The sequence below is a fragment of the Podarcis muralis genome, chromosome 5, assembly GCF_964188315.1.
Source record: "Podarcis muralis chromosome 5, rPodMur119.hap1.1, whole genome shotgun sequence".
Taxonomy (NCBI): Eukaryota; Metazoa; Chordata; class Lepidosauria; order Squamata; family Lacertidae; genus Podarcis; species Podarcis muralis.
The window spans coordinates 54,419,879-54,443,796 of NC_135659.1; the positions used below are offsets into that span (position 1 = coordinate 54,419,879).

Genomic DNA, 23,918 nt, shown 5'->3' on the forward strand with positions numbered 1-23,918 from the left:
ATTTTCACTAACATGTGCATTTTTGTACACGTTTCCCCTCATCTATTATTTCCACACACATTGGGTATGATCCAACTAATGAGTCCTGTCAGCGGAAGCCCTTCAGAAGGATTTTCTCTTCTGCAGTGGAGGCTCAGGGGAACCTCCAGAACAGAATGTGGGGGAAAGAGGGGAGGGTTGGCTTCATCTGACAAGTCAAGATCCTTTCCCTGATGGAACAATCCCTGGCTGGTTGGAAAACTGCATCACAGAATTCGGAGAAGTGCACATTCCTAAGGATAATTGTGTTTCGGTTGGCATACTGTTTCAAGAAGCGTGAATTAGATAGTTTCTCATTAAAATGCAAACAAAATGGAATTTCTCCGTCGTCCCTAGTCATGGTTGTATGTGTATAATCTGGGAAACCAGAGCGTTTTGAATCAGTCCACTGATGCATATGTGAAACCCAGGAATGACCTGAAAGAGATGCTGCACTTCTCTGTGATAAATTATGAAGATTTTAACCTTTAAATCTGAGATTAATTTATTTGGGGGGGGGGAGTAACTGGAGATTTTCAGGTGCATAATGTGAAGACATAATGTGAAAAGCCTTTGATTACCAGGCAGTGCTGATACACTTCACATCAGAGTTTTTAAAAAAGTATTGTAAATTAAATTCTGGAGAGGTTCTGCCTATACCCAGGGCCAGCTCACCCAGGAGGCAAGGTGAGGCAACCAGCTTGGGCAGCAGATTCCACAGGGGCATCAGATGCCAATGCAGATCTTATGCCTGATGCAGGTCTTCACTCACTCCTTCTTCCCTGGTGGGGAGGGCGTGTGCCAACCGCTTCAGCCCTGAACAATTCAGTGAATCTGCTTGCATTTCCTCCTTCCTGAGCACCTGCTTGCATAGTTCTAGCTCCACATGACGGCCACTAGTAAAATATCCAGCATTATCTTGCCAGTCCATTTGGAAGAATAGCTGTGGAATAAGACTGCCGCCTAGGGGCTGGCTAAAGATGTCGCAACACTAGGATAGGTATGGTGGGGAGTTTCTTCTACATATCACCAATGCAGAACGATGGGAACTAAACACAACATACTGTTAAAATAAGCACAAAATACTGTTGCAGTTATTGGGCAACCCGCCCCTTCTAAAGCAAGATTGTTAATAGCCCAGATTGGTATACATTTCATTAATGGGAGCTAATGGTTGGGAAATAGTTGGAGATGGTTTTGCAAAATGCAATAGTTCTTTTGGATTCTGTTGCATTAATAACCCTAGTGGAGAGAAGTTCGGAACTTTTATAAGTATCAGGCTTGAACGCAGAATGAAAAGCTGTCTTCAAGCAGAATAACAATAGCATAAAGAAGATAAAATACCCCTTCAGTTCTCAGGAGCTCCAGGGAATGAGAGCAGACTCTGGCTGCCCAGTACACAGCATCCTCCTGGTCTGGGTTGATGTTGAAGCTCAAAAGTCAGATCCATCAGAGAGATTTATGTACCTTAGACCCTTAGTCCTGACTGGCCTGGTATCCAAATGTCTCACACCTGTTCTAGAAGCAATTACTGAGGTAGTGTGAGGGATGGTACATCACCTGCCAGGTGACCTTAAGCTAACAGACGGAGCTAGTATAGTTAATTAATCTTGCTGTCCTACTGCTGACAAGCACTCAGCTTTCAGCCAGCCCAAAAGCAGATCCTCCCACAGCCTGCTAGCATTCATCCCTAAAGCACAAACAGCAAATCAAGACATGAAAGCAAACCAAAAGCCCTTGAGAATTCAATACCCTTGAGGATGTGCCAATAAGCAAGGAGGAAGCAACCAATTGACCCACCTTCTCAACAGGCAGCATTCTTTAGCAATAGGTTTCCCCTACAGAGAACGGGACGCAGGTGGCGCTGTGGGTTAAACCTCAGCGCCTAGGACTTGCCAATCGCATGGTTGGCGGTTCGAATCCCCGCGGCGGGGTGTGCTCCCGTCGTTCGGTCCCAGCGCCTGCCAACCTAGCAGTTCGAAAGCACCTCCGGGTGCAAGTAGATAAATAGGGACCGCTTACCAGCGGGAAGGTAAACGGCGTTCCGTGTGCGGCTCTGGCTTGCCAGATGCAGCTTGTCACGCTGGCCACGTGACCCGGAAGTGTCTGCGGACAGCGCTGGCTCCCGGCCTATAGAGTGAGATGAGCGCACAACCCTAGAGTCTGGCAAGACTGGCCCGTACGGGCAGGGGTACCTTTACCTTCCCCTACAGAGATTATCTCATAGGTAGGCTGGAAGAACATTGATGGTAACTTCTCCCATCCCAATCTAAGTGATGCAAGGTAGGTGAACAAATGCATGTGTGTTTTGAAGCAGAGATTGTAGCTGAGTAATGGCTGAAAGTGCTTAGTGGGGTGGAAGGTCCCCTCTTTCTCTGGGAACCTGATGTGGGGTAGGGGATCTTTGCCCAGAGTGTTCCCCCTGCCCCCCTGCTGCTTGCCACCACAGGCACTACCATGAAACCCAACTGATTTCTCTATCGAAGGATATCAAACCCAGGGCCTCAGGGAAGTGAACAGCACCTAGCAGCAGCAAGCAAACTTAATACAGCCTAACTCTGATACCGACTTGGAAACTGTAAATCAGAAAGGCTAAAAAGAGCACAGAGCACCCAAGCTGGCTTGCCTGAAATTGTGCCAACTGGTCTGCTTAATCTGACAGTGAAGTTCATGAGTCACCAAGCTCACGTTGCTGGCGGGTGGGGAAAGTTCAACCAGCATCGTGAAATGTTTAGCCTTCTCAGGCAGAAGCCATAAGGAGATTCTCATAATCTTCAGAAGAATACCGGAGATGATTGAGAAGAAAGCTGCAGAGATTACACATAATGTCCCACCAATTACTAATAATTAGCATTTATTATATACATGCAGAGAGAGGAGAGGAAGTAGAATTCTAGAAAGTGTAACCAAGGTACATGGGGAGCTGGAGAGCATGAAACCTCTGGGAAAGGGGGTGCTACGGAGAGCCTGTGTGGTGTAGTGGTTAGAGAGTTGGGCTAGGACCTGGGAGACCAGGGTTCAAATCCCCACTCAAATATAGATTAACAATTGCACTTTAAAGTAATGATAATAAAAAAACAGAACTGAGATGGATGTATAAATACTTACAAAATATTTTATTTGGTTATAAAAATGCATTCAAATAACACTTGAGTTGCCAGAGGCAGCCCCTAAAGAAGTGGAAGGGATCAAATTTATTGTGTAGGACACAAAACATTTAAACAAGGCATACCTTGCTTAGATCAAGAGATGCATTGATGCCAGTATAAATCAGTTCATTAATATTGCTCATGAAAGTCTGCTTCCCAGATCAATGATGCAACATAACCACTGGACTTTTCCATGAAGGCATGAAATCTTGCCCTTTTTGAGAAACAATTTTATGGCATTTTTCAAGCCTTTTAACCATGTAATAAGAGATTGCCAACGATGTGAATCTGATTCCTGGGAATCTGATTACTAGGAAAAGAATGACCATTTACAGCCTTCTGTGTTTTGAACATGGGTATATAATGGTTATGTGATCTGCTGAAATCATTTTGGGAGGGGCCATGTAACAGAACAACATCAACTCAGTTGCCTAACATGGGCTAGTGGTTAGCATGGCATTCTTGCATATATTATGGGGCTTTCATAGACAAAGTCCCACCCCCTCAGTAGCAGACTTTTTGTGCCCTGAGCAGCCGCAACAGCCATGGGTTAAGTGTTCTGTTATGCCCCATTCTCAGAAAACTAAGTAAGCTATATGCCTCATTACACTACTATTCCAATCACATAGCGACTCTGGCTCTTGAAGTTGATTGATGTTGTCTACTGTGGGAAAATTGCTCACATGCCAAGATCAAGGGCATACAACTGCATCTAGCCACCTAGAACTGGGCCAAAGAAACCCAATGCCTGAAAACAAGGTTATGTTCAAAAGCAGCTCTGACAGTGCCAATTAAGTAGGAAGCCATGGGCTCCAGAATGGGGGCTGCTAGCAGCCAAAGGAATGTGCCCTTTGCCAGAGCAGCTGGAATCATGGAAGTTATACTGATGGGGCTGTTTGCATCCTTTTGTCCTACCCTAAGTTCATCTTGCTGCCCTTGAACAGAGTTAATTTGTGTGCAGATCATAAAATACTAAATCCTACTCCCAAGCTCTCATTAAAGAAACACAGGCAGATGTAACCCAGAGCCTTCTGCCTTTGAAGGCAACAGGGTGTCACAGAAACTGTGTGCTGACATGGGCTAATCCAGCTCCAGGGAGGAACTGAGCTCCATGGATTACTTTGATCTTCCTAGCCTGGGGGGAAAAATCACCTTCATTCGGAATGTAAAGGGAATGTATCTGTTTTCTCTCCTGGCAATTGGCTGGATATGGGAGAGCTGCATCCATCAATCTCACCCCTAAGCCGGGATTCTTCCATGCTGAACAGAATTCCTGGATGAACAGGCCCATGCGAAAGATTCACTATGTGAAGTTTCTAAATAAAAGTTTTCTGCAGAAATGAGAGAAGACACCAACAGTGGAGCTCTTGAGGAATTGAGAGCATATTCAGGGAGCTGCATACAATTGCTAGGTGCTGAGAAAGGAGTAAGGTTTTCCTAAAGTATCATTATATAGAGCAATACTTTAGAATCAGTTAGCATTGCCCTCTACATAGCTGTTATAACTTTAGAAAAACAATTTTGTGCCTGTGGAAACTGATGGTACCAAGTATGATTTGAAGTCGGAACTTCACTGCCGCAAATCTATGCTAGAAAATGCACTACTTGGAGCTACTTTTTGCCAGAATAAGTTGAAATATTTGGTTAGGTTGTATCTAATGTTGTTCGTGCACAAATGGAAGAGATTTCTACTCATACAGCAGGACTCCACCTACTCTTTTCCCCCTGCAGTTCCCTACACCCTCAAATTTGGCTCTGGAAAGAGCAGATTTTGGGGTTGCATGGCAAGAAGAAAAGCTGAAGTCCATCTACACCCGTGAAAGTCCACACAAGCAGTGCTGGATTCTGCCCTCAGTATTATCTTGAGAGCAAACACTAACCCTGGAATTTTGGGTTCCCTCCAAACTGGTGCAGTTGTTTTGCAAGGACCCCTGGTTTGATGTATCAATTTGGGGGGCGCTTCCACAAACAGGGTTTGTGATGCAAAACGACTGCAAAACTTTGGCACCGGTTTGGAGGGGATCCCAAATTTTGGGGCTTTTCAAGATTAGAGTGCTTATACTTTAATAGTCATGCGGATGAGGGGGGTTGTTTGTTTAGGTACAGATTTTCAATTGTGCAACTTGTAAAAGGTATACTTGGAAGTCTAGGGCAGCGCTGCCTTGAGACCCACACAGACACCCATGACCCAATATGCAATTCTGATGACTTACAAAATACTATATATTGTCTTATTTCTGGTGCATTTAAGATGGTTTGTTTACAATACAGATGGCTTGCTGCACTCTAAGTGGACGCTGGGGGGTGGGGGTGGGAGAGAATAAAGTTTAGAAAGCAACAGCACTGTAATTTGGTGGTACGGGCCCTGTTCAAATAGGTCAAATTATTTCTTGATAAGTTTAGCTTTACATTTTTGAAGAAATGTTAACGATAATTTTAGAAGACACATTTTAATACAGGAGTATCCTGCACCTAAAAAACTAGCAAGTATCTTTCAGAACAAAACAATTATCTTAAAAGACCAAACACAATGGAATACCATTAGACTCAACACAAAATTCTCAAATCTCGTTTAGCCTGAAGGGAAAACCTTCAAGAGCTTGACATCATCTACTGGACGATCTTGTGCATTGGTTTCCACCATGCCCACTCTGTTGACTATGCCAATTCCTTGGCAAATACGTCCAAATATAGTGTGCTTCCCATCAAGCCACTGAGTTGGTGCTAACGTGATAAAGAATTGGCTTCCGTTGGTGTCAGGGCCTGCATTTGCCATAGCAAGAATTCCTGCACCTAGAGAAGAAAATCTTATGTTAAAATTGGCTCAGGAGTCTAAAGGTACCTAAATGCAGACAAAGTAAAAGGGAAAACCTTGGTTTTTTAAATGTTACACCCATCCTTAGAAGTGATCAGGACTTTGTGACAGAGGTGCCTAACCTGCACACCTCCAGGCATTGCTATACTGCAACTTCTAGCATGCCTGAGCACTGGTCATGCTGGCTAGGACTAATGGAAGATGATCCAACAACATCTGGAGTGCCATAGGTTAGCCACCTCTGCTCTATGAGGTCAATGGAACTTCTCTATAGTGAATGAAAGACTGCTCATGCATCTCAGCTGGCTCAGATGGTTCCCATCTCCCCTGCCCAACATACACACCACTGTCCACCTATTCACTTTCCTTGGAAAATCCATTTGGATGAAGATTTCACTTCTAAATTAAGGCTGCTAGGAAATGTATGTGGGGTGTGTGTGTGTGTGTGTGTGTGTGTGTGTAAGGTGTATAAACTTGAACACAGAAGCCCATTTCTTACAACAACAATATGGGAAAAGAATGTAAGCTATACTCTGTGATGAGGACAGTTTAATCTCCTTCCTGCTCCTGTACACGAACCAATAACTAAATGAATTTTTTTGAAAAATGATTTTTCATATGCAAAGTGGAAATCTAATGATACATGATTATATAGCATAAGCAGTTAACAGATTTAGATGCCAAGTTTTACTGACTTAAGATTCAAGCCAGTCTTACAGCTCCTGAGGGTGATATCTAACACTGCAAGTAGATTTCTGCTTGCACAAGAGCACTCTCTGTTCCTCTCCTCCCCACTCGAGTCTCCTGCACTCCCCCAATCTTCTAGAGCAGATTATGGGAGTGTGGAAAGGGGGGTAGAGAATAGGGGAATCCATTCTGCCAACCATCATGACCCTGAAGCTCTTGCACAGAAAGCAACTTTACATCTGTAAGCTTGGAAACAGCCATATTCAGGTGGTGACAGACTTGGCCTGAAGAACTCAAAGCACCTCTGAAAAGATTACCTACCTGTAAACTTTAGTTCTGGATGGAGTTCATCTTCAAATTGCTTGCCATAAATGGATGCGCCTCCTCTTCCTGTCATAGAACAAGACTAGGTAAATCAATCTGCAAAGTCACAGATGGGACAGAGGTATACTGAAAGTTCCTTGTGAATGTGCAGTACCAGACCAGCAAGATTTATTTATGATCTCCTTTTATTTTACTGGTAAGAGAGGAAGTGCTGACTATTAATGGATATCACCATAATGCTTCTGAGTAAAGGGAGAGTAGCCATCTGTTAAGTCAGAAATCTTTATGTTATCTTACAGCAGGGGGTCATTTGGCCTCACCAAGTGTGATAAATGTGTTCTCCCATTCTTGCAGAACATAACATGAGAACTATGCAGGATTTGGGGGGGGGGTGATGATGATGATGGTGATGATTGCAAGATCTACTATCCTAACATCACCTTTACTATTCACATTAGTTTGCATCAGCATTGATTAACACAGTATCTGAAGCAGGTACTTTGAATATATTCTTACCAGTTCCTGTTGGATCACCCCCTTGAATCATGAAGTCCTTGATTATCCGATGAAACTTTGTGCCATTGTAGTAACCTCGTCTGGCCAGTTCAGCAAAATTTTTACAAGTTTTTGGTGCATGTTTCCAGTATAGCTCCACAACAATGATGCCCATTCTGCAAAACACAGGCAGAGGAGGATTCCAAACACATTTGTTACATTACATTGATTCAATGACATCGAGGTGAAAAACCACAAGAGTGTGTCTTCATATTGCAATCTATCAATTTTATCAGGCTTGTTTTCTAATCAAGATGCAAAACATTAAGAATAGCAGCTTTAAAACCCGATGAAGATAAACAGCTTAGATTTTTTCAAAAAACTGTGAAAGTGGGAGGTCTTTGCATAACACTGAAATGATATCAAGGAGGGCACTAAGATCACCCTATTTAGGTGAGGGGGGGAATTATACAGATCAGTTGCCACTATTGGTATCCACCAGCCACACCCTAGATGACACAGGAACTCCACATTTGATAGGGTCAGTAGGGCCCTCTGGCAGAAACAGTCCATGTAGTCCTGTTCCTCCTCCTCTGTGTGAACTGACAATATATCCTTGGTCAGTGGACCAGGGTGCTGATGTAGCTGCACTGGCTGGTCAGAAACACAGAGGCATACAATCATTCAGGTACCAGGAAGGTGTTTAAAGTCAAAACCAGCATTTTAAACTGGGCCTATAAGGAGTCAGTGCAGTTGACAAAGCAGGGATGTAACATGATCACAAAGCCTGGTCTCAGTAGCAATCTTGTAGCTGTATTTTGAACTTTCACCAGTTTCTCAATCATCTTCAGTGGCAGCCCCAATTATAATACACTATGGTGATCTAATCTGATGGTTACCCAAGGGTGACTGAAGATTGCCCCTTCCTTGTAAGCATTTGCTTTTAGCCGTGATACACTATTCAGTGTGAATAGGCTTGCCATCCTACCTATCCCATCTCACCTCCATCCTTGTGTGTTTCACAACATATTATATTACCGCATCTTCATAATAGGCAAAGCTGCATATGTTGAGCTTCTGCCCATCATAAATATACAAAAGGCAGAGAAGCATAAAAAGGAGGAATAGGGAACCTATAGGTCTCCAGACACTGGATTCCAACTCCTATCGTCCCCATGGCTGCCTGGCCAGTGATCAGAGATTATGAGATTTGTACATATGCGGGGAATAAGAAGCATAATGATATGTTTCTGTATCTCTCCAAGCACAAGAACTGGCTGTTCACCCAGCTTTGTCACCATCCCTTTTTAAATACATATTTGTAATTGATTGTCCCTTTGTTGAAACACTCATAGGTTTCTGGAGAGAGAGAGAAAGCAGAAATTAAGCAGAATTTGGTAACTAGTATATAATTAGCCAATGTGGAAATCAGTTCTCAGTGGCGGGCCGGGGAAAAAAAATCACCTGAAGGCAAATGAGCTTTTTGACAGCTGATGTAAACACCAGCCTTGCCTCGTGCCGGGTCAGACCATGGGTCCCTCCGACTCAGCGTCATCTGTGCTAACTGGCCTTCCGGGGTCCCAGACTCTTCCCCAGCCCTACCGGGCGACGTTACTTTACCACTGAGCCGGGGCCCTTCCCTCACTCACGTAGTCTCCAAAGAAACAGTGGGCGGCTGCCACGTATCGGGGGGCACCGCAGCCATGCTTCGCGCACGCCGGACACACCTTCCCGCCGGGGGAACCAAGCTGGCAGAGCACACTTCCGGTGCAGCTGCGTATGCCGTCCCCTCGCTCTCGGGGAAACGAAGGCCGAGGCGCGGCGGACAAGTTCCCGCAAGCCTCGGGCCAATCAGCGCGCAGGAACGAAGTGGGTCTTTGTGACGTCGAGGCGGGAGGGGAAATTCGAATTTGTTTATGCTTCTCCTCTGAACGCTTGCCAAAGCGCCGGAGCTTCGCGGTGAGAGCGAGCGGGAGGAAATGCCCGCGCCGGCGGGAAGGTGTTGCATGTCGCATGGCGGCCGGGCCCGCACGTGAATGGGTTCTGCGGCGCTGGATTTCGCTGGGGCCGGAGCGGGGGGGGGGGGTGTCCCAATTCGGAATTCTTGCCTGTAACCGCTTTTGGGCAAAACTAACACGCCCATCAGCAGCTGCGTCTTTTTTCTTTCCCCCTTAACAGCCCAGTCCTAAAAGCATGTTTACTTTACTCAGGAGTTAGGGCTGCTATCCGGTGCACGTTTATCTGGGAACTGAAGTCCTCACTGAACGCAGAGGGGCTTATTTAGAGAGAACGTTCGACTCCTTTACTTAAAACGATAGGAATGCTGTGCACGACAGAATAAAGCAACCCAAATGTCATGTTAACATCCACGAAGCAGTAAAACCGGGTATTCAAATAGCAGAGGCTCCTAAATCCTCTGAGCAAAGAAGCACATCTTTAGTAATCGGCGCAATGCACCTTTCCATGAAGCGTGCCTTGGAGAAAGCAAACTCCCGTCAGTGGTTTGACTAAGGCAGGAGAGAAGATCAGAGACATCGGCCCCGACACAGAAGTATCTGCCAGCGTTTAAAAACATTATGGCATTGAGCGGGAGAAGCCCCAAACATTTCTGGCTACCAATCTTAGGGCAGATAAGTGACGAATGCACTTCTGAAACAAGGCAGTGGGACAAGTAGGAATGTGGTGACTGAGATAAACTTTGCCTGGTGGCGGCGGATGCTGGTTAGTCTGGATGCTGGCGTCTACCTTAAACTCACGGGCAATGGGGCTGCATTGCAGAATTAATGGGGAAGGAAAAATGAGCAGATATTGCTGATTGCCCCGTCCCGCCTCATGTCAGCACTGCTATCTGCATTTTATTCAGTTGTGGCGGGAAGGATCCAGGATACCTTTAATTACGACTACCTGCAAAGCCACCATACAGTGAGCATGCTTTGGAATTCATCTTTTTAAGACTTCTCACAAAAAAGGAAACCCGTGGGGAGAGAGGACCGGAAAAGGCTTTATTTGCAAAGGCAATGGGAGGTGCTTTTGCATACTTAATGTTGGAGTGAACGCCCGGTGATTGCTCTCCCTTTAAAACCAGAAAAGCCACTGGTGATTCGAGACGGAGGAGAGAGGCGTATCGGAGGTACAGCTACCTTATATCCCATAAGGACTGTTATTGCTGCTAACCAGGCTAGCCTTGCTACAATTCAGAAAGCTGTTTCTAAGTAGGTTACAAATGGAAATAGGATATGGGAAGTAGGGGGAGTGGAGGGAGAGGAACAGCAGGTGAGAAAATGCAGAGAGAAAAATACAAATCTGCAGCTTCTAAAAAAAATGTACCAAATTAGGTTTCTAGTAATGAACTACAGAAAAATGTTGTATTTGTCTTTCTTTCACTGTTTGTTTGTTAACACTTTCTGGTAACCAATTCGCAGCATAAATTTCACAAACCAAATCAAACCCAAAACTTATCAAGCCAAACCCAAACTCGTGCTATTTTCATGTAGGATGGTTCCTGAAAAACATGGAGTGGCCAAACGAAGGTGAGCACTAGAATATCAGTTGCACTCTATGACATGATTCATATGTAACACTAAGGCAAACCATGACTTACTACAAACAAGCAAATGTTTGGGTTCCTGTAGCAAAGATCACAGCCTCTTCACCTCTTCCCTGGTCCTGCTGCTGCCACCAATTTAGGGCTAAGCTATGGTTTGGCTTAACACTAGGTCTGAATCCAAGCTCATAGTTTGTATCACTCCAGACAAAGCATGAGCTATAACTTTTGTTCAAGGTTTGAATGTTATGCTAAGCCAAAGTATGGTTTAGCCCAGAGCAGCAGAACTGAAGGTTTGCTCATTCATGCTAAGTCGTGGTTTGGCCTAGTTTTTGTGTGTGTGTGAATTGCTACTCACAACTTTCTAACTGGATGCATTGATTTTGGTTTCTGACTAGTTCAGTGTATACTACTTAGGTCCAAAGCAACTGATTTCTGAATTTTCTATCAACAATCTTCTCCCTACCCAAAAATATCTACCGGTATATATATATTATGCACGCAGGGGCTGCATGTAAACTGAAATATTTTGAGGAAGTGGAGTTTTATTATTTTTATGTCATGTGATATTTAGAGCACATCTTGCTGCCAGATCTTCTATAGAACTAGGTGCACCTAATCCAGTGATTTCAGTTAACTTGGGTGCATCTAATTCTGCACAGGACCAGGCTGTTAGATGTACAAGTTCAGCTTCCCTTAGCATCGGTATTCTGACTTTCTACCATTCTCAGTACATATTAATGGGAAGTGGATCGAGAATATACACGTGTTTTAATTCCCTGTTCTGCAAAATATTCCCCACACAGTTTTGGGAACGGCATCTTCAATACCCAAGCATTTTAACTGAGAAAACCTCAGTTCTACTGCAAGCCAGGAATTATCTTTCATTGGGAGGTTTCCGGCTTGTATGGAGGTGGTAATTGTGGTGATTCCTGCTTAAAGGGTAATATGAGCAGGTAGGTAGTCAGGGCTCAGTGAGTACTTGTAATAATAATGATTTATTCTTTTTCTCCAGATATAAAATTTATTATTGATGAGAGACTGGATTTTAGTCAGTCTTCTTCTTTTGACGGGTAAGGTTCACTGACAAATCTAATGCCTGGTGATATAAATTGGGGTATGTGGCAGTACACAGGCGACTTCTCCTGTCCCACCCCCAAATCTGTAAATAGCTACTGTAAGGCTTCATTAAGCAGGTCTGTCAGAATCTGTAGCAATGCTGCAGTGCTTGCTTAAGTGTGTCTGTACTGCTAGTATGTATCAATGTCTCAATCGCCTGTGTAGAAAGCCCTGCCCCATTCCATTTGTAGGGAGATACTGGGACAGAATGACGTGGCACATCTGTAAGCAGGTTCTGATGGAAACAATTTCTGTAGGTCCAAATGCAATGTGCAGCATCCTTTTGCTGTGCAGTGGTACCTTGGTTCCCGAACTCAATCCGTTCTGGAAGTCCGTTCGACTTCCAAATCATTTGCAAACCAAGGTGTTGCTTCTGATTGGCTCTGGAAACAATGCTGACAGCCGAAACGGACGTTTGGCTTCCCAAAAACATTCGCAAGCCAGAACAACACTTCTGGGTTTGCGGCGTTCGGGAGCTGATTTGTTCAGGAGCCAAGCCGTTTGGGAACCAAGGTATCACTGTAGTCACTTTCCTGCTTTAGAACGCTCTTCTCCCTGGAGAAGCTTGCAATGCCTGGTTGAAAGATACTTATTCCCGCAAGGTTTTAGAGATACTTAAGTCACTCTGGTACTAGCTGGTACCTAAAGTCTTAGTCAGTTTGATAAGCTGCTGTTTTATCTGTAATATAAGGGTATTTTAGTATGGGTTAATTTATTGGTATCATGATTTTAGTTATTGGGCCAGATCCAACCCAATGTGCTTGTAGAAGCCACCACAATGGCTCCCACCAGCACAGTGAGGCCTTTCTCCCCACGGCCGCCACAACTCGTCCAAATCCACTCCTCCAGATTGGGAGAACCCCCAGATCATGGGGAGGAATGCGGGGAAGCTTTGAATAGCATGTCGTTCAATCTCTCCCACTATGTTGGAAACAGAGTGGATTTGATTTAAATCAAATCAATTTAAATCATTAGTCAGTAAGACTTGATTTAAATCACTAGTCATCGTTTTTGTTTGTTTTTTTACAGAAAGACTCATTCTTGCTGGTATGATCTTAATATTTACAAAGAGAGGAAGGTTTCATTTTTAGAATAATAAATTTTCAGAGTAGTTTTTACAGTTATATCAAAAATTACTGGTTTGATTATACTATTAGAAATACATAGATAATTATGAAATTATTGTGAGGTTTAATAAGTTAACTGTTTATATTTGGACAACTTTTCTGCTGTACTTTATTGGAAGGAGAAAAATAATCATTTCCTTAATAACAATTTAAACAACGTATTTAACTAAAAAATAAAATTATAGCATATGTATCCGTGTTTGTTAACTGATGTGGTTAAACATTAATAATAAAAAAAGACTTACTGAGTTTTAGCACACATGAAAAACTTAAAACAAATCCTTATTTCCTGATGAATAGCCTTTGGACTATAATGTAACTTAAATAGAAAACTATCTTTAGAAAGATTTTTCCTCCAAAAGCATTTCATTTTTAAAATCTGATTTATTTATTTTTTAAAAAATCCAATTTAAATATTTAAAAAATCTGATTATTATTATTTAAAAAAACAATTGATTTTTATCCACCCTGGTTGGAAACCACCCTGTGATTACTTTGAAGTAAAGGGCAGTCTATAAGTTTTGTTTCTCAATAAGGGGCCAGTCCAAGATCCTGGCCCACAGCGGTGGGGCTTGATGGAGTGACTCAGTCATTGCCACTTCCACAGCCCTGCTGCTTCCGCCAGCCAGGGTGAAAGGGAGGGGAGAGAATGCCTGCTTGCTGTGCCAGCTGACTCAGCAAAGAGGCTGGATCAGGTCCATTGCCAACAGGAACCAGCAGACCCTGTGCCAGCCCAGTCCAGCTCCTAAAACTCCCTGCTTTGGGGATTTGTGCTGGCTTTGGGGGGTGCAGCTGGTGGCAGCTTCTCTTCCCCACTTGGACGGGGCTTCTCCCAGCAGCAGAGGCTGAGGCCAGCTGGCTGGGGCTAGGCAGAGGGACACCCCGGCCACATCCAAACCTTCCAGTGCCATAGAATCATAGAACTGTAGAGTTGGAAGGGACCCAAGGGTCATCTAGTCCAACCTCCTGCAGATTGCTGTGTTAATAAAATAATACATTTCTAATCAGAAATCAAAGACTAGTCATTTGAAGCACTAGCGTTCAGAAGTATGAGATGATCAGAACCCTCCAAACTTGAAGCATGGGAAGTCCTATTAAAAATTTGTAATTTGGCAGAATATTCAGATTATTTGATATGTATATGTATAATCTGGAATATTTAATGTGATTTGATTGGATTGTTAAAGTGGAAAATTTAATAAAAATGGATAAAAAGAAAGAAAGAGAAAGCACTAGCGTTCACAAGCTTTATTCAGATTTTATCCCAAAACCGATGCTTTGAATTCTTCTGTGGGATGGGAAGCCTCTCTCATTGCATTCCTTTTTGCACAGTGCTTGTATATTTTGCCCAATGCGGTTCCCTGTTGATTTTTGACTTTCTTGCTTCAGACAAGAGGAGGAGGAGGAGGTCTCTGGCATTTGCCCCACAGAATCCAATGAAAGGTGTGCGGCCCAGTCAATTGACACGAACTTTTTTGGGGGGGAGAGTGAAGGCAAGGCCTTGTTGTGGAGCCCTCTGAGTCCCGAAAAGCTAGAGGAGATGATGAGCGAAGCCAACAGGCTGGCTGCACTGATGGAGGGGTGTGAGCTGCTGGAGAAGGAGAACGGCAGCTCTGAGACGAGGCTTGAGATGGTTCCAGATTTTGAACCTTTGCCCTCCATTGAATCTTTGCATGCGGTGAGGAAGGACTCAAGGGCCCCCAGACGAAGGACATTCAACGTGAGCAACAGCCCTCTGCAAGCCCTGCTGCCAACCGTGGGACCCGAAAGCTGCTGTTCTGTCGGTTCCCCCAAAGCTCCGCTTCCAGACATGGGAAGTCCTACTTCCTGTGCTGCAGACCCACCTGTTCCCAAAAGACGCCAGAATAAATCAAATGCCTGCATCCCCAACACGCAGCTCCCCAAGAAATCCCGGCCCAATCAGCCACTCAAGTCACTGGCAGCAACAAAATCTCTGGACATTAAAAAGGTACAGTGGCAGGAGCGGGACCAATGCAAATTTCATTTGGAGCACAAAGTGTGTGCTCAGGGAATCCCTGGCTTTGATCCCGATTCTCTTCCTGAGCTTGCATGTGCCAATTACTCTTAGCTGTGACTCAGTCTGCAACTCTGTGCCCACTTAGCTTGTCATAATCCTACTGAACTAAATGGGACTTGTTTCTAATAAGACACACAGTCAGTTTCTGTAGCTGCAAATGCCCTATGAATCATGCTGTTTACACTTGCATTTGATGGGGGATCTTCTCTTGAATCTGATCTCCAACCCACGTTCTGTTGAGTAATTTCCCAGGGCTGAGAAACAGCCTGGTCCCAGGGGAATGTAAAAGGGCACCTTCACGCAGAAGGCTCCAGGGTTCCAAGTTGTCCTTCTCAGAGGTGTCTAGCTTGTTCCCACTTCTTTTCCAAAGTTCCAGCCTGTTCCTTGTGTCTTTTGTCGCAGACAATTACCAGGTCCAGCAGGAAGGAAAAATCAACTCCACCCACCCTTCCCACGCAGAATAAGAAGCCCCTGCCAAGTCTGAGGCCTCCCCTTCAAACCAACAGGCAGGGACCTTGGAGGGAAACAGAGAAATCTTCTGGCAAGGCCTCTTCTTCGGAGGGATCCCAGGTATTTCTGATGGGCGGTACCAAGGAGGGGCACACACCGCAGGCAGGGTAGAATTAGGCATATCTTTCAGTGCAAAAATATTCAGGACAGAGCACTTCTTCACACTGTGCATAGTTGAACTATTCACTCCCACACGAGGTAGTGATCACCACCTGCTTGGATGTCTTGAACAAATTAGTGGAGGGGTGGGACTGTTAATGGCTGCTAACCACAATGGCTAGGATTCCACCTCCAATGAAACCGAGATATGAAAGCTAGGAGCAAAATGGCTCCTTAAATCTAGGTTAGGGGCGCAACAATGGAATGTCTAGGCGTGCTTTTTTATAACAAGAATACAAATGGAACTCCTGCATGTTGTGCAACTCAGTTTGTCCACACACATGCAGCCATTGCAGCGAGGCCTGATGTACTCCAGTGCAACTGCTGTTAATGTTAAGCAGCCATTTCCAAGAGATAGTTGCTTTTTTGCATTCTCCCCACTTGACTAGGGAGAAATAACCATAGTGGTGGCTGCTTTTGACATAGCTTGCTCTTCTTTTAAAAATCTTGCTGCATTAGCTTGGCCTTCAGGATCCACCTAGCAAAGGTAAAAAACCAGTACCATATGCAAAAGCAAGGCTGGGCCCCAGGCTGGATCCGCTGAAGACTGGTCCTGTGAAGAAGGCCTCTGTTGCTCCAGAAAAGGTGGCGCATCTCCCAAAGGCAAATGCAAGTAAGTTGTGGTAGACGGTGCATCATTTGAATCTAGTCGTCTTCTCCCTCCCACTCCCATGAAAGGTCAGTGCCCAGTATGAAGACACCAGAGCACAGAATTGGGCGTAAGAGTTGTCTTGCTGATGCAGACTGAGCTTGCAATCCTATTCACCCTTACCTGGCAGTAAGTCCTATTGAACCCATTGGGAGGAATTCGATTCAAAGTAGTGCTATGGCAATAATTCTGCCAGTGCAAGCTTTTCAGCTTGCTGGGCAGAATGGTCCGCCCCCACCATGTGCTGTTCTGGGGTTTCCCCAAAGCTGCCAGCCAATTTTGGGAGGCACAGGGGGGAACCCTGTTGTTTTAGCTTCTCCTAGTGGAACTTCGTCACTTGAATGAGGCCCAATAGGACTGACTTCTGAGTATATATGTATAGGAACGTGCAGTAAAATTATAAAATTCAGTTCTTAACCTGGCACACCCATTATTTACCAGGTGCTTAGTACTTAAACGTCTGGTCTTGAAGGCTTTGTGTCTGCAGCAGAATATACTATTTAACTTATTTGGAAATGTGTGATTTGGTCCCTGTGCAGATTCTTAGAGGGCTCCCATAGCTTGTTTGCCCCTGCTGTGAAAACTGTCTGACTTTTGTTTCATGTTTGTTCAGAAAGTCTATGTGTGCCGTAAGACAGCTTCTGTCTCTTCTCCCACAACTGCTAAGTGCCCAACCTCTGCTGGTCGCTCCTTATCAACATATCTGTTTATGCCTGCTTTCTCTCTTTCTCTGCAGGTCAGGTGACAAGTATGGGTGGCAGCGCCCCACAATTGCAGGCCAGCTACAAGCCTCACAGCAGTTGTCGTGAGATTCGAACCAGGAACACGGCCAAGTCTGGGCTGGCAAGCAGACTGCCGGTGTTAAACTCTAACAGTAAGCATGCAGTTCCAGAATGACCCAGGCAGCTTAAGTTGCTGGGTTTGGGAGTGGGATCTGGCAGGAAGGATCTTCTGGGAGGAAAGGGAAGAAAACACTGAGAGGGTTTTGAAGGAAGCTGGTGGGAACATAGGAACCTGCCTTATGTAGTCAGACTGCTGGTCCTTCTAGCTCAGTACAGCCTAGAGTGAATGGAAGCAGCTCTCTAGGATTCCAGGCATCTCTCCCAAGGCTACCTGGATGTGACAGGGATTGAACCTGGGGCAACCTGCATGCAAGGTAGATGCTCTGCTGTGGCCCTTTCCTAGTGGTCCTGTTTGCAAAGGTGCTTCTAGGAAGGCAGGACACCCAAGCGTCCCTCAGCTGTGAATGATATGACTGGACTCCTGTGGAGCAAATGCTGATGCTCAATCGGATATAGGTCCATTAGCATGACCTGCATCAGTACACTGCTCTGCCTCTGGACTGTGTTCCCTTCCTCCCATTATTTGCATATTTATTTACGACTGGCTCTCAAGGTGCCATCACTTGGTGTGTGGGTGTGTACACACCTTCAGATCATTCAGGTTTCAACTAAACAACTTCAGCTGCAATTTCCAACTTTGTTCCAAGCCGTTTCCATCCCTGGAAACCATGAACAAACCCCCCCAAACCAAGCCGGGAAACACAGAGTGAAATGGCTGAACTAAAATTGTCCTGGCAAGTGCGCACTTCTTTCAAAAGGTAAAGGGACCCCTGACCATTAGGTCCAGTTGTGGCCGACTCTGGGGTTGCGGCGCTCATCTCGCTTTATTGGCCGAGGGAGTCGGCGTACAGCTTCTGGGTCATGTGGCCAGCATGACTAAGCCGCTTCTGGCGAATCAGAGCAGCGCACGGAAACGCCATTTACTTTCCCGCCAGAGCGGTACCTATTTATCTACTTGCACTTTGACGTGCTTTCAAACTGGTAGGTTGGCAGGAGCTGGGACCGAGCAACGGGAGCTCACCCCATCGCGGGGATTTGAACTGCCGACCTTCTGATCGGCAAGTCCTAGGCTCTGTGGTTTAACCCACAGTGCCACCCGCGTCCCACTTCTTTTAGGAACTGCCTATTGGCCCATTTAACTCAGAACCGCCTTCACTGGGGATGAGTTTCAGACAGAGGTCCTTCCCAGTCCTACCAGTAGATGCTGGAGATTCAGCCTGGGACCTTTTGCATGCAGTAGTTCTACTATTGGGACATGGGCCTTTTCCAAAGCATCACAGTTGTTCTGACCTCCTACATGCCGATCTCTTGAATTTCTCTCCCCCCTTAAAGCGCCTGCATCTCAACAGACAGTCCCTTCTGGCACTTCCCAGAACAGCAGGCTGCGACTGCCCAAGAAGGCAACCTCTGGCAAGTCGAGGTGAGGCTCTTTTCAGAGGCTGCTTATACCTGCTGAGCTTCTACCATGGATCTCCTCCATCACTGTCAGGGCCTGGGTTCATGTTTTTGTTTTTTGTTATGTTTCAGCCTTGCAGTGAACAGATCTGGGGCTGGATGAGTGTGAAACCACGGAGCATTGCCTGCTCTTTCCCTTTTAACGACATTCCTGGGTGCTTTTAACGTATGGCCCAAACTTGCATGGTGAAGGAGGAGCTGCAGCCTGGGAGACTTTGCCAAGGCTTTGCTGACAGAGAGAACCACACCTCCATGATCACTGGCTGAGGGCTGGTGGGAATTGGGAGCCAAAACGATTACCTGGAGGGACTACAGGTCAGCCTTGTAGAACCTCTGCTATATGATTAGGTATGTCTGTCTGTACTGTGCTTATGTTTGTTAAAATATATACTTTTCTAATAAAACAAAATAAGCTTTTTAAAAATAAAACCAATGAGGAAACCTAGTCTGAACATGGAATACTGTAATGTGAACAGCTATCAGACTAATGTGTGGATCTGAGACACAAGTAATGGAACAGAAAATCTATTACCGCCTTAGTCAAGCAATGTGCTGGGAGGTGAGAATGTATAATATTGTTGTCTAGGTAACAACAGCTGCCTCCTTCCTCTGGGTGTGAGTGTATGGATGAACCTCCATACAGCCTTTCCTGGAACTGGTGGGTTTTGCAGATGGAGCCTACTGGACAAACTGGCTCAGTTAAGGAACCTGCTGTGTTTTCAAGGAGCTGAAGAATTTCTTGCGAATTACCAGTGGTCATGCTAGCATCAGAGCTTGGCAATGGCTTCCCAATATTTAAAGTGTGTTGCAGCTTTTCCTTCCAGAAGATTAGACCAGTATTGGTCTGCCTCCTCCCCATTCACCCAAGCAGTGAGAAAACTCAAGAGCTTCAGCTCTGCCAAATCTTGCTTATTGGTTTTCCCCAACACACAATTCTCTAGCACAAGGTGTGGGTGTGGAACTGAAATGAAGTCACCTGCACAGAACTATGGTTTTATTGTTTAGTAGGTAAGGGGAATGAACCCTACAGTATTTACATTAACAACCCTACCTGTACACTTCAACTATTTTGTTTCCAGGGAAGAGCCAGCATCACAGCAGTCGTTAAAACATTTTGTTCCTCCAAAAGGTGAAACCACCACATTTCCCCCCTCTGATCTCCCCCCTACACCCTGGCTTGCTAAAAGGGAGAAGAGCTAGGCTTCTTAGGGAAAAGTAGAGTTGCCATTCTTTCCTGGTAACGCTTCAGCACCTTCAATAGCTACCTGGCAGGCAGAAATCCAACAGGTGTAGCATTCCCTTCTTCCAGCCTGAAGATACAATAACAGAAAAGAAGTCTGTTGAATTGCTGTCTGTCGTGCAGCAATCCAAGGCACTGGTGCCCTACCAGCAAAAGGAGGCAACTGTATCTGTCTCTGGTTGAGCTCTGCTGAAAATGACCCCATTGGCTATTGCAGAGGAAGGTAGTGGATTGACAAGTCGGCTGCTTTGGAGCTAATATTGACACACTGAGTCCACAAGGACATGTGCTCAGGTGGGGACGGTGGTGGCTGTGAAGTGAAGGATGTGGTGAGCTGTGCAAAGGAGCAGAGCCAAAGTCTGCAGCAAATGCAACTTCACTGCAGGTTCCAGTTCATTCAGACTCTCGACTCCTATTATATGGTCCATTTAGTGCAGGAACAGGGATGTTGCTGGGCTCCAGCTCCCACCAGCCCCAGCCAGCATGGCCAATGGTAAGGGATGAGGCAGAGTCCAGTGGCATCTGTAGAGTCACTGGTTCCCCATTCCTCCCTGACTGAGTGCCACAGGGTCAGCCGATCTACCTAACCTCCCAGGTGGAAGATCCATGTGGCGGGCTGTGCCTTCTATAGGATGCAGCTTAAAGATGATTCACCAGGAGTAGGCTGCTTCTCCATGCACTTCCCTTGACGTTTCCCGACTTCACATACCTTGTAACTTAACACTTCTGGTTCGAAGGACTTTGGTGGTGGTATTCTCTCCACCCCCTCTCACCCCCCTTGACTCTCTAATTTGTCCCAGCCCTTCCCCTAGGATGGCACAGCAGCAGGCAGATAGTTGCCAGTAAATATAAGAATACACATCAAAAAGATAACAGTAAAAAAAATAAATTAAAATGCAGACACGCCAAACACATAAATTCTATCGATGGGCGAAACTGGTTCTCTGTGGACGGCAGGTTTAAGACTCAAAAAGATTTTGCAAATTGCAGTAATGGAGCAGAAGCCGAGTTCTTGCATGGTGCTTCGTCTAGGAGCTGCTGCCTCCTCAATCTCTGGTGCTTTTAAAGGTTTCATTAACACTTGGTCACAAATGGAGGGACATGCCCTCGCCGCTCCAATTCTGCCCCGTCTTGGACAGAGTAACGGGGCAGAAGACAGTTTGTTCTAGAAGTTAACAGCTGCTTCGAGAGAGCTTGTGCTGAATAATTCTTTCCTCAATACTGCTTTTCAGATCTGTTCAGTTAGCGCTTTCTCCACGTGAGAAAGAGCTTGCATAGGAAGGTACGGTAGACTATTCTGTGCACGGGGGTTGCAGACTAAAACCTTAGGTTAGAGGTACTGTGGGGATTGGGGTGGGGAGCAGGTTGGAAGCTCCCCCCTAGTACAACTCCTGTGTCTTTCCTGGTCTCATGGCAAGCGAAAAAGGTAGCAAGTGAAGCTTCTCCTAGCACGCAGCTTCAGTAATAGGAATGGCTGCACCTGCTAGCTAGCTGCTTGTCGTGCAACCTTGAAAGAGAAAATATTTGGCAAATGCTGGCAGGAAGAGATGCGTCCAGCTTTTCCTGTGGGAGGGGGCGGTGTTATGGAAGACATGGTAACAGTAACTGTTGGTCCTCCCTCCAAGCCATAATTCAGCACCACAGAAGGTATTCCTCGACTTCTGCAGATACTTCACTGGAGTCTAGAGATCCGGGACGTTGCTTGCTCTCGCTTGGAGTTAGCAATGCAAAGTCTGAGAGGGTAAGCTCCTCTTGTTGCCTCTCCTAGTCCATTTCTGAATTGGTTCTGATTGTTCCGTGTGTCTAAAGTTGATCAGCACATGCAGCTTTTGTTCTAGATGATTTGGTAGACCAGCAAGGACCAAGGGCTGCACCCAGTTCCCTGTGCTCAGAAGCCTCGGTCACCTGCGGGAGGAGACAGGAAGTCCAGAGATTGCTTGATCTGTGTTTAGTGCTGGAATACCCATCAGATAGCATCACACAAGGGGAATTGTGGGCCCTTGCCTGTCTGGACCACCCTTATTTCAATACAGGTCTCCACTTTGCTTTAGATATGAGAATAAGTTGTCCCAAGTGGGGCTGGATGTCAAAGACAGCATAGACTTGCAGGTGGAAATTAGTCAGATACTATTGTTTTGGATAGAGAAGTGAGGGAAACACCAGTTTCTCCTTTCACTTAAATGGGCTCACCGGGGACACTGGTTGGAAGCAAGACTCTCTCTGGCTAATCCATGTATTAAAGAGGCTGGAACGGAGCCCCCTTGTCTGCTTAGCGTTGTGGGCGGCTGCTGCTAAAGTGCCAGGCTGACATTACACAGGTTCATGAGAATCACATCCATGTTAAAACATTCCAAGAAAAGGATAGGAATTGGCAAGGACAGAGGCCACTCAAAAGGCCTGGCGGCAATGGCCAAGATTCCTAGAGGCGACGGACACAGAAGCCTTGGGGTGTGTTTTTGGGAACCATATCCTTTGACAAGCCAGACCATAGCAATGGTCAAGTCTCAATTAACTCCTCATTGTGCAAACCTCGACCAAGTCAGTTCAAGCGCATCGTATCTTGTGCCCCGGCTAATGAGACTTAACATTGCTACGACTCTAAAGATGTAGCCCCCTAAGGGGCTTTCCATCTCTTTTAAATTAGAACATCCTTCAGCAGTGGTCAAATATTTTTTTAAAAAAACCCCACAACATCAAAATAAACAGTGCCTTCACCCCTCTTCCCCCAGCCGCCCCCCCCCTCTTCCCCCAACTCCCTTATCAGAAAAATCTCTCTTCTCCCCCCCACCCCAAGGAACGTTATAAAAAAGTACTTTCCAAAAGGACCCAGCATGAAAATCCCCCTTATGAGCAGGCATCAGGCTTGGCTGAGTGTAGAAAAAGGAAGGCTTCTGAGGCAGAAAGGCAGCACCCTCTTGGCATGAGAGCCAGGCGCTATTGAGAGACATCAAGGCAGCATCCCGGCTCCAGCCTGGCAGCACGCGGACCAGGTGCTGATTGGCTGAGAGGAGCAGGGAGGTGGGACTTTTTTCTTTTTGTCATTGTCTACGAAAATAATTGCAGCATGGGCTGACGGCTCAGCAGGCCACACCCACGGCGCTCAGCACCTTGGTGGGCTGCCTCTCAGAGCATCCCCACCGGGCCGAGTCACTGGATTGGCAGGCTGAGCTTGGAGAGGAGTGGCTGCCGCAACCAAAAAACGGTTGAAAAGGATGTTGGCCCTGGTCCAGGATGGAGCATTTCCACGGATGCCAACAGTGGCCCATTGGGGAGGCCCTAAGCCCCTGGTCCCACTGCGCAGTCTGGGGCACTGAGGCTGGCCCAGGGAAGGGGCTAGATCCACAGCAGACCCAGCAAATCTGTCCAGTCCACGGCTGTAGGTAGCATCATGGCGATTCGCGTCCTGCGACAATGGCTCTGGGTTTCTGTAACAATCCAACCACTCTGTTAAAACTGTAAGATCAGGAAAAGCCTTTTATTTTCCTTGAGACGAGGTGGTACTGCGCACCTGTAGGGAGTGCTAGTGTATGTCTACAGAGTCCAGGGAAAGCTATTTGGACGATCCTTTCCTTCTCAGTTCTATGGTTGATTGGCATGGCACAACCAAGATCTCGGGCTCCGAACTTTCCTATGTGCCAGATAGCCAGAGACTGACCTGCACATTGTTTTAATGTGCCTTAGTTGCACCTTGGGAGGTGTGCTTAAACCCATGCTACTGGGTCATAAAAAGCATGATTATGATACACA

The 23,918-nt window shown here is 45.8% G+C and overlaps 2 protein-coding genes across 14 annotated transcripts; one reads left to right on the forward strand and one right to left on the reverse strand.

Moving 5' to 3' along the window:
* Nucleotides 1–3,113: 3,113 nt before the first annotated feature.
* Nucleotides 3,114–9,260, reverse strand: PPIL1 (peptidylprolyl isomerase like 1). Its single transcript, XM_028733906.2, has 4 exons — nt 9,138–9,260; nt 7,510–7,664; nt 6,991–7,059; nt 3,114–5,960 (listed from the first exon to the last, which is right to left on the reverse strand). Exons 1-4 carry the CDS (start codon nt 9,191–9,193, stop codon nt 5,740–5,742), a joined length of 501 nt encoding a protein of 166 aa, XP_028589739.1. The 5' UTR covers nt 9,194–9,260; the 3' UTR covers nt 3,114–5,739.
* A 50-nt stretch (nt 9,261–9,310) lies between these two features.
* Nucleotides 9,311–19,376, forward strand: PSRC1 (proline and serine rich coiled-coil 1). 13 transcript variants are annotated; one of them, XM_028733892.2, is made up of 9 exons: nt 9,311–9,447; nt 10,911–11,018; nt 12,048–12,105; nt 14,668–15,247; nt 15,719–15,886; nt 16,445–16,598; nt 17,371–17,508; nt 18,809–18,896; nt 19,004–19,376. In XM_028733892.2, the coding sequence occupies exons 2-9, from the start codon at nt 11,000–11,002 to the stop codon at nt 19,032–19,034; spliced, it is 1,236 nt and encodes a 411-aa protein (XP_028589725.2). In that variant the 5' UTR covers nt 9,311–9,447; nt 10,911–10,999; the 3' UTR covers nt 19,035–19,376. The 13 variants fall into 13 exon arrangements, with proteins under 13 accessions (XP_028589725.2, XP_028589731.2, XP_028589729.2 ...); XM_028733896.2 differs by having other exon boundaries at nt 9,312–9,447; nt 10,983–11,018; XM_028733897.2 differs by lacking the exon at nt 9,311–9,447 and adding an exon at nt 9,509–10,618 and having other exon boundaries at nt 10,983–11,018.
* Nucleotides 19,377–23,918: the final 4,542 nt, after the last annotated feature.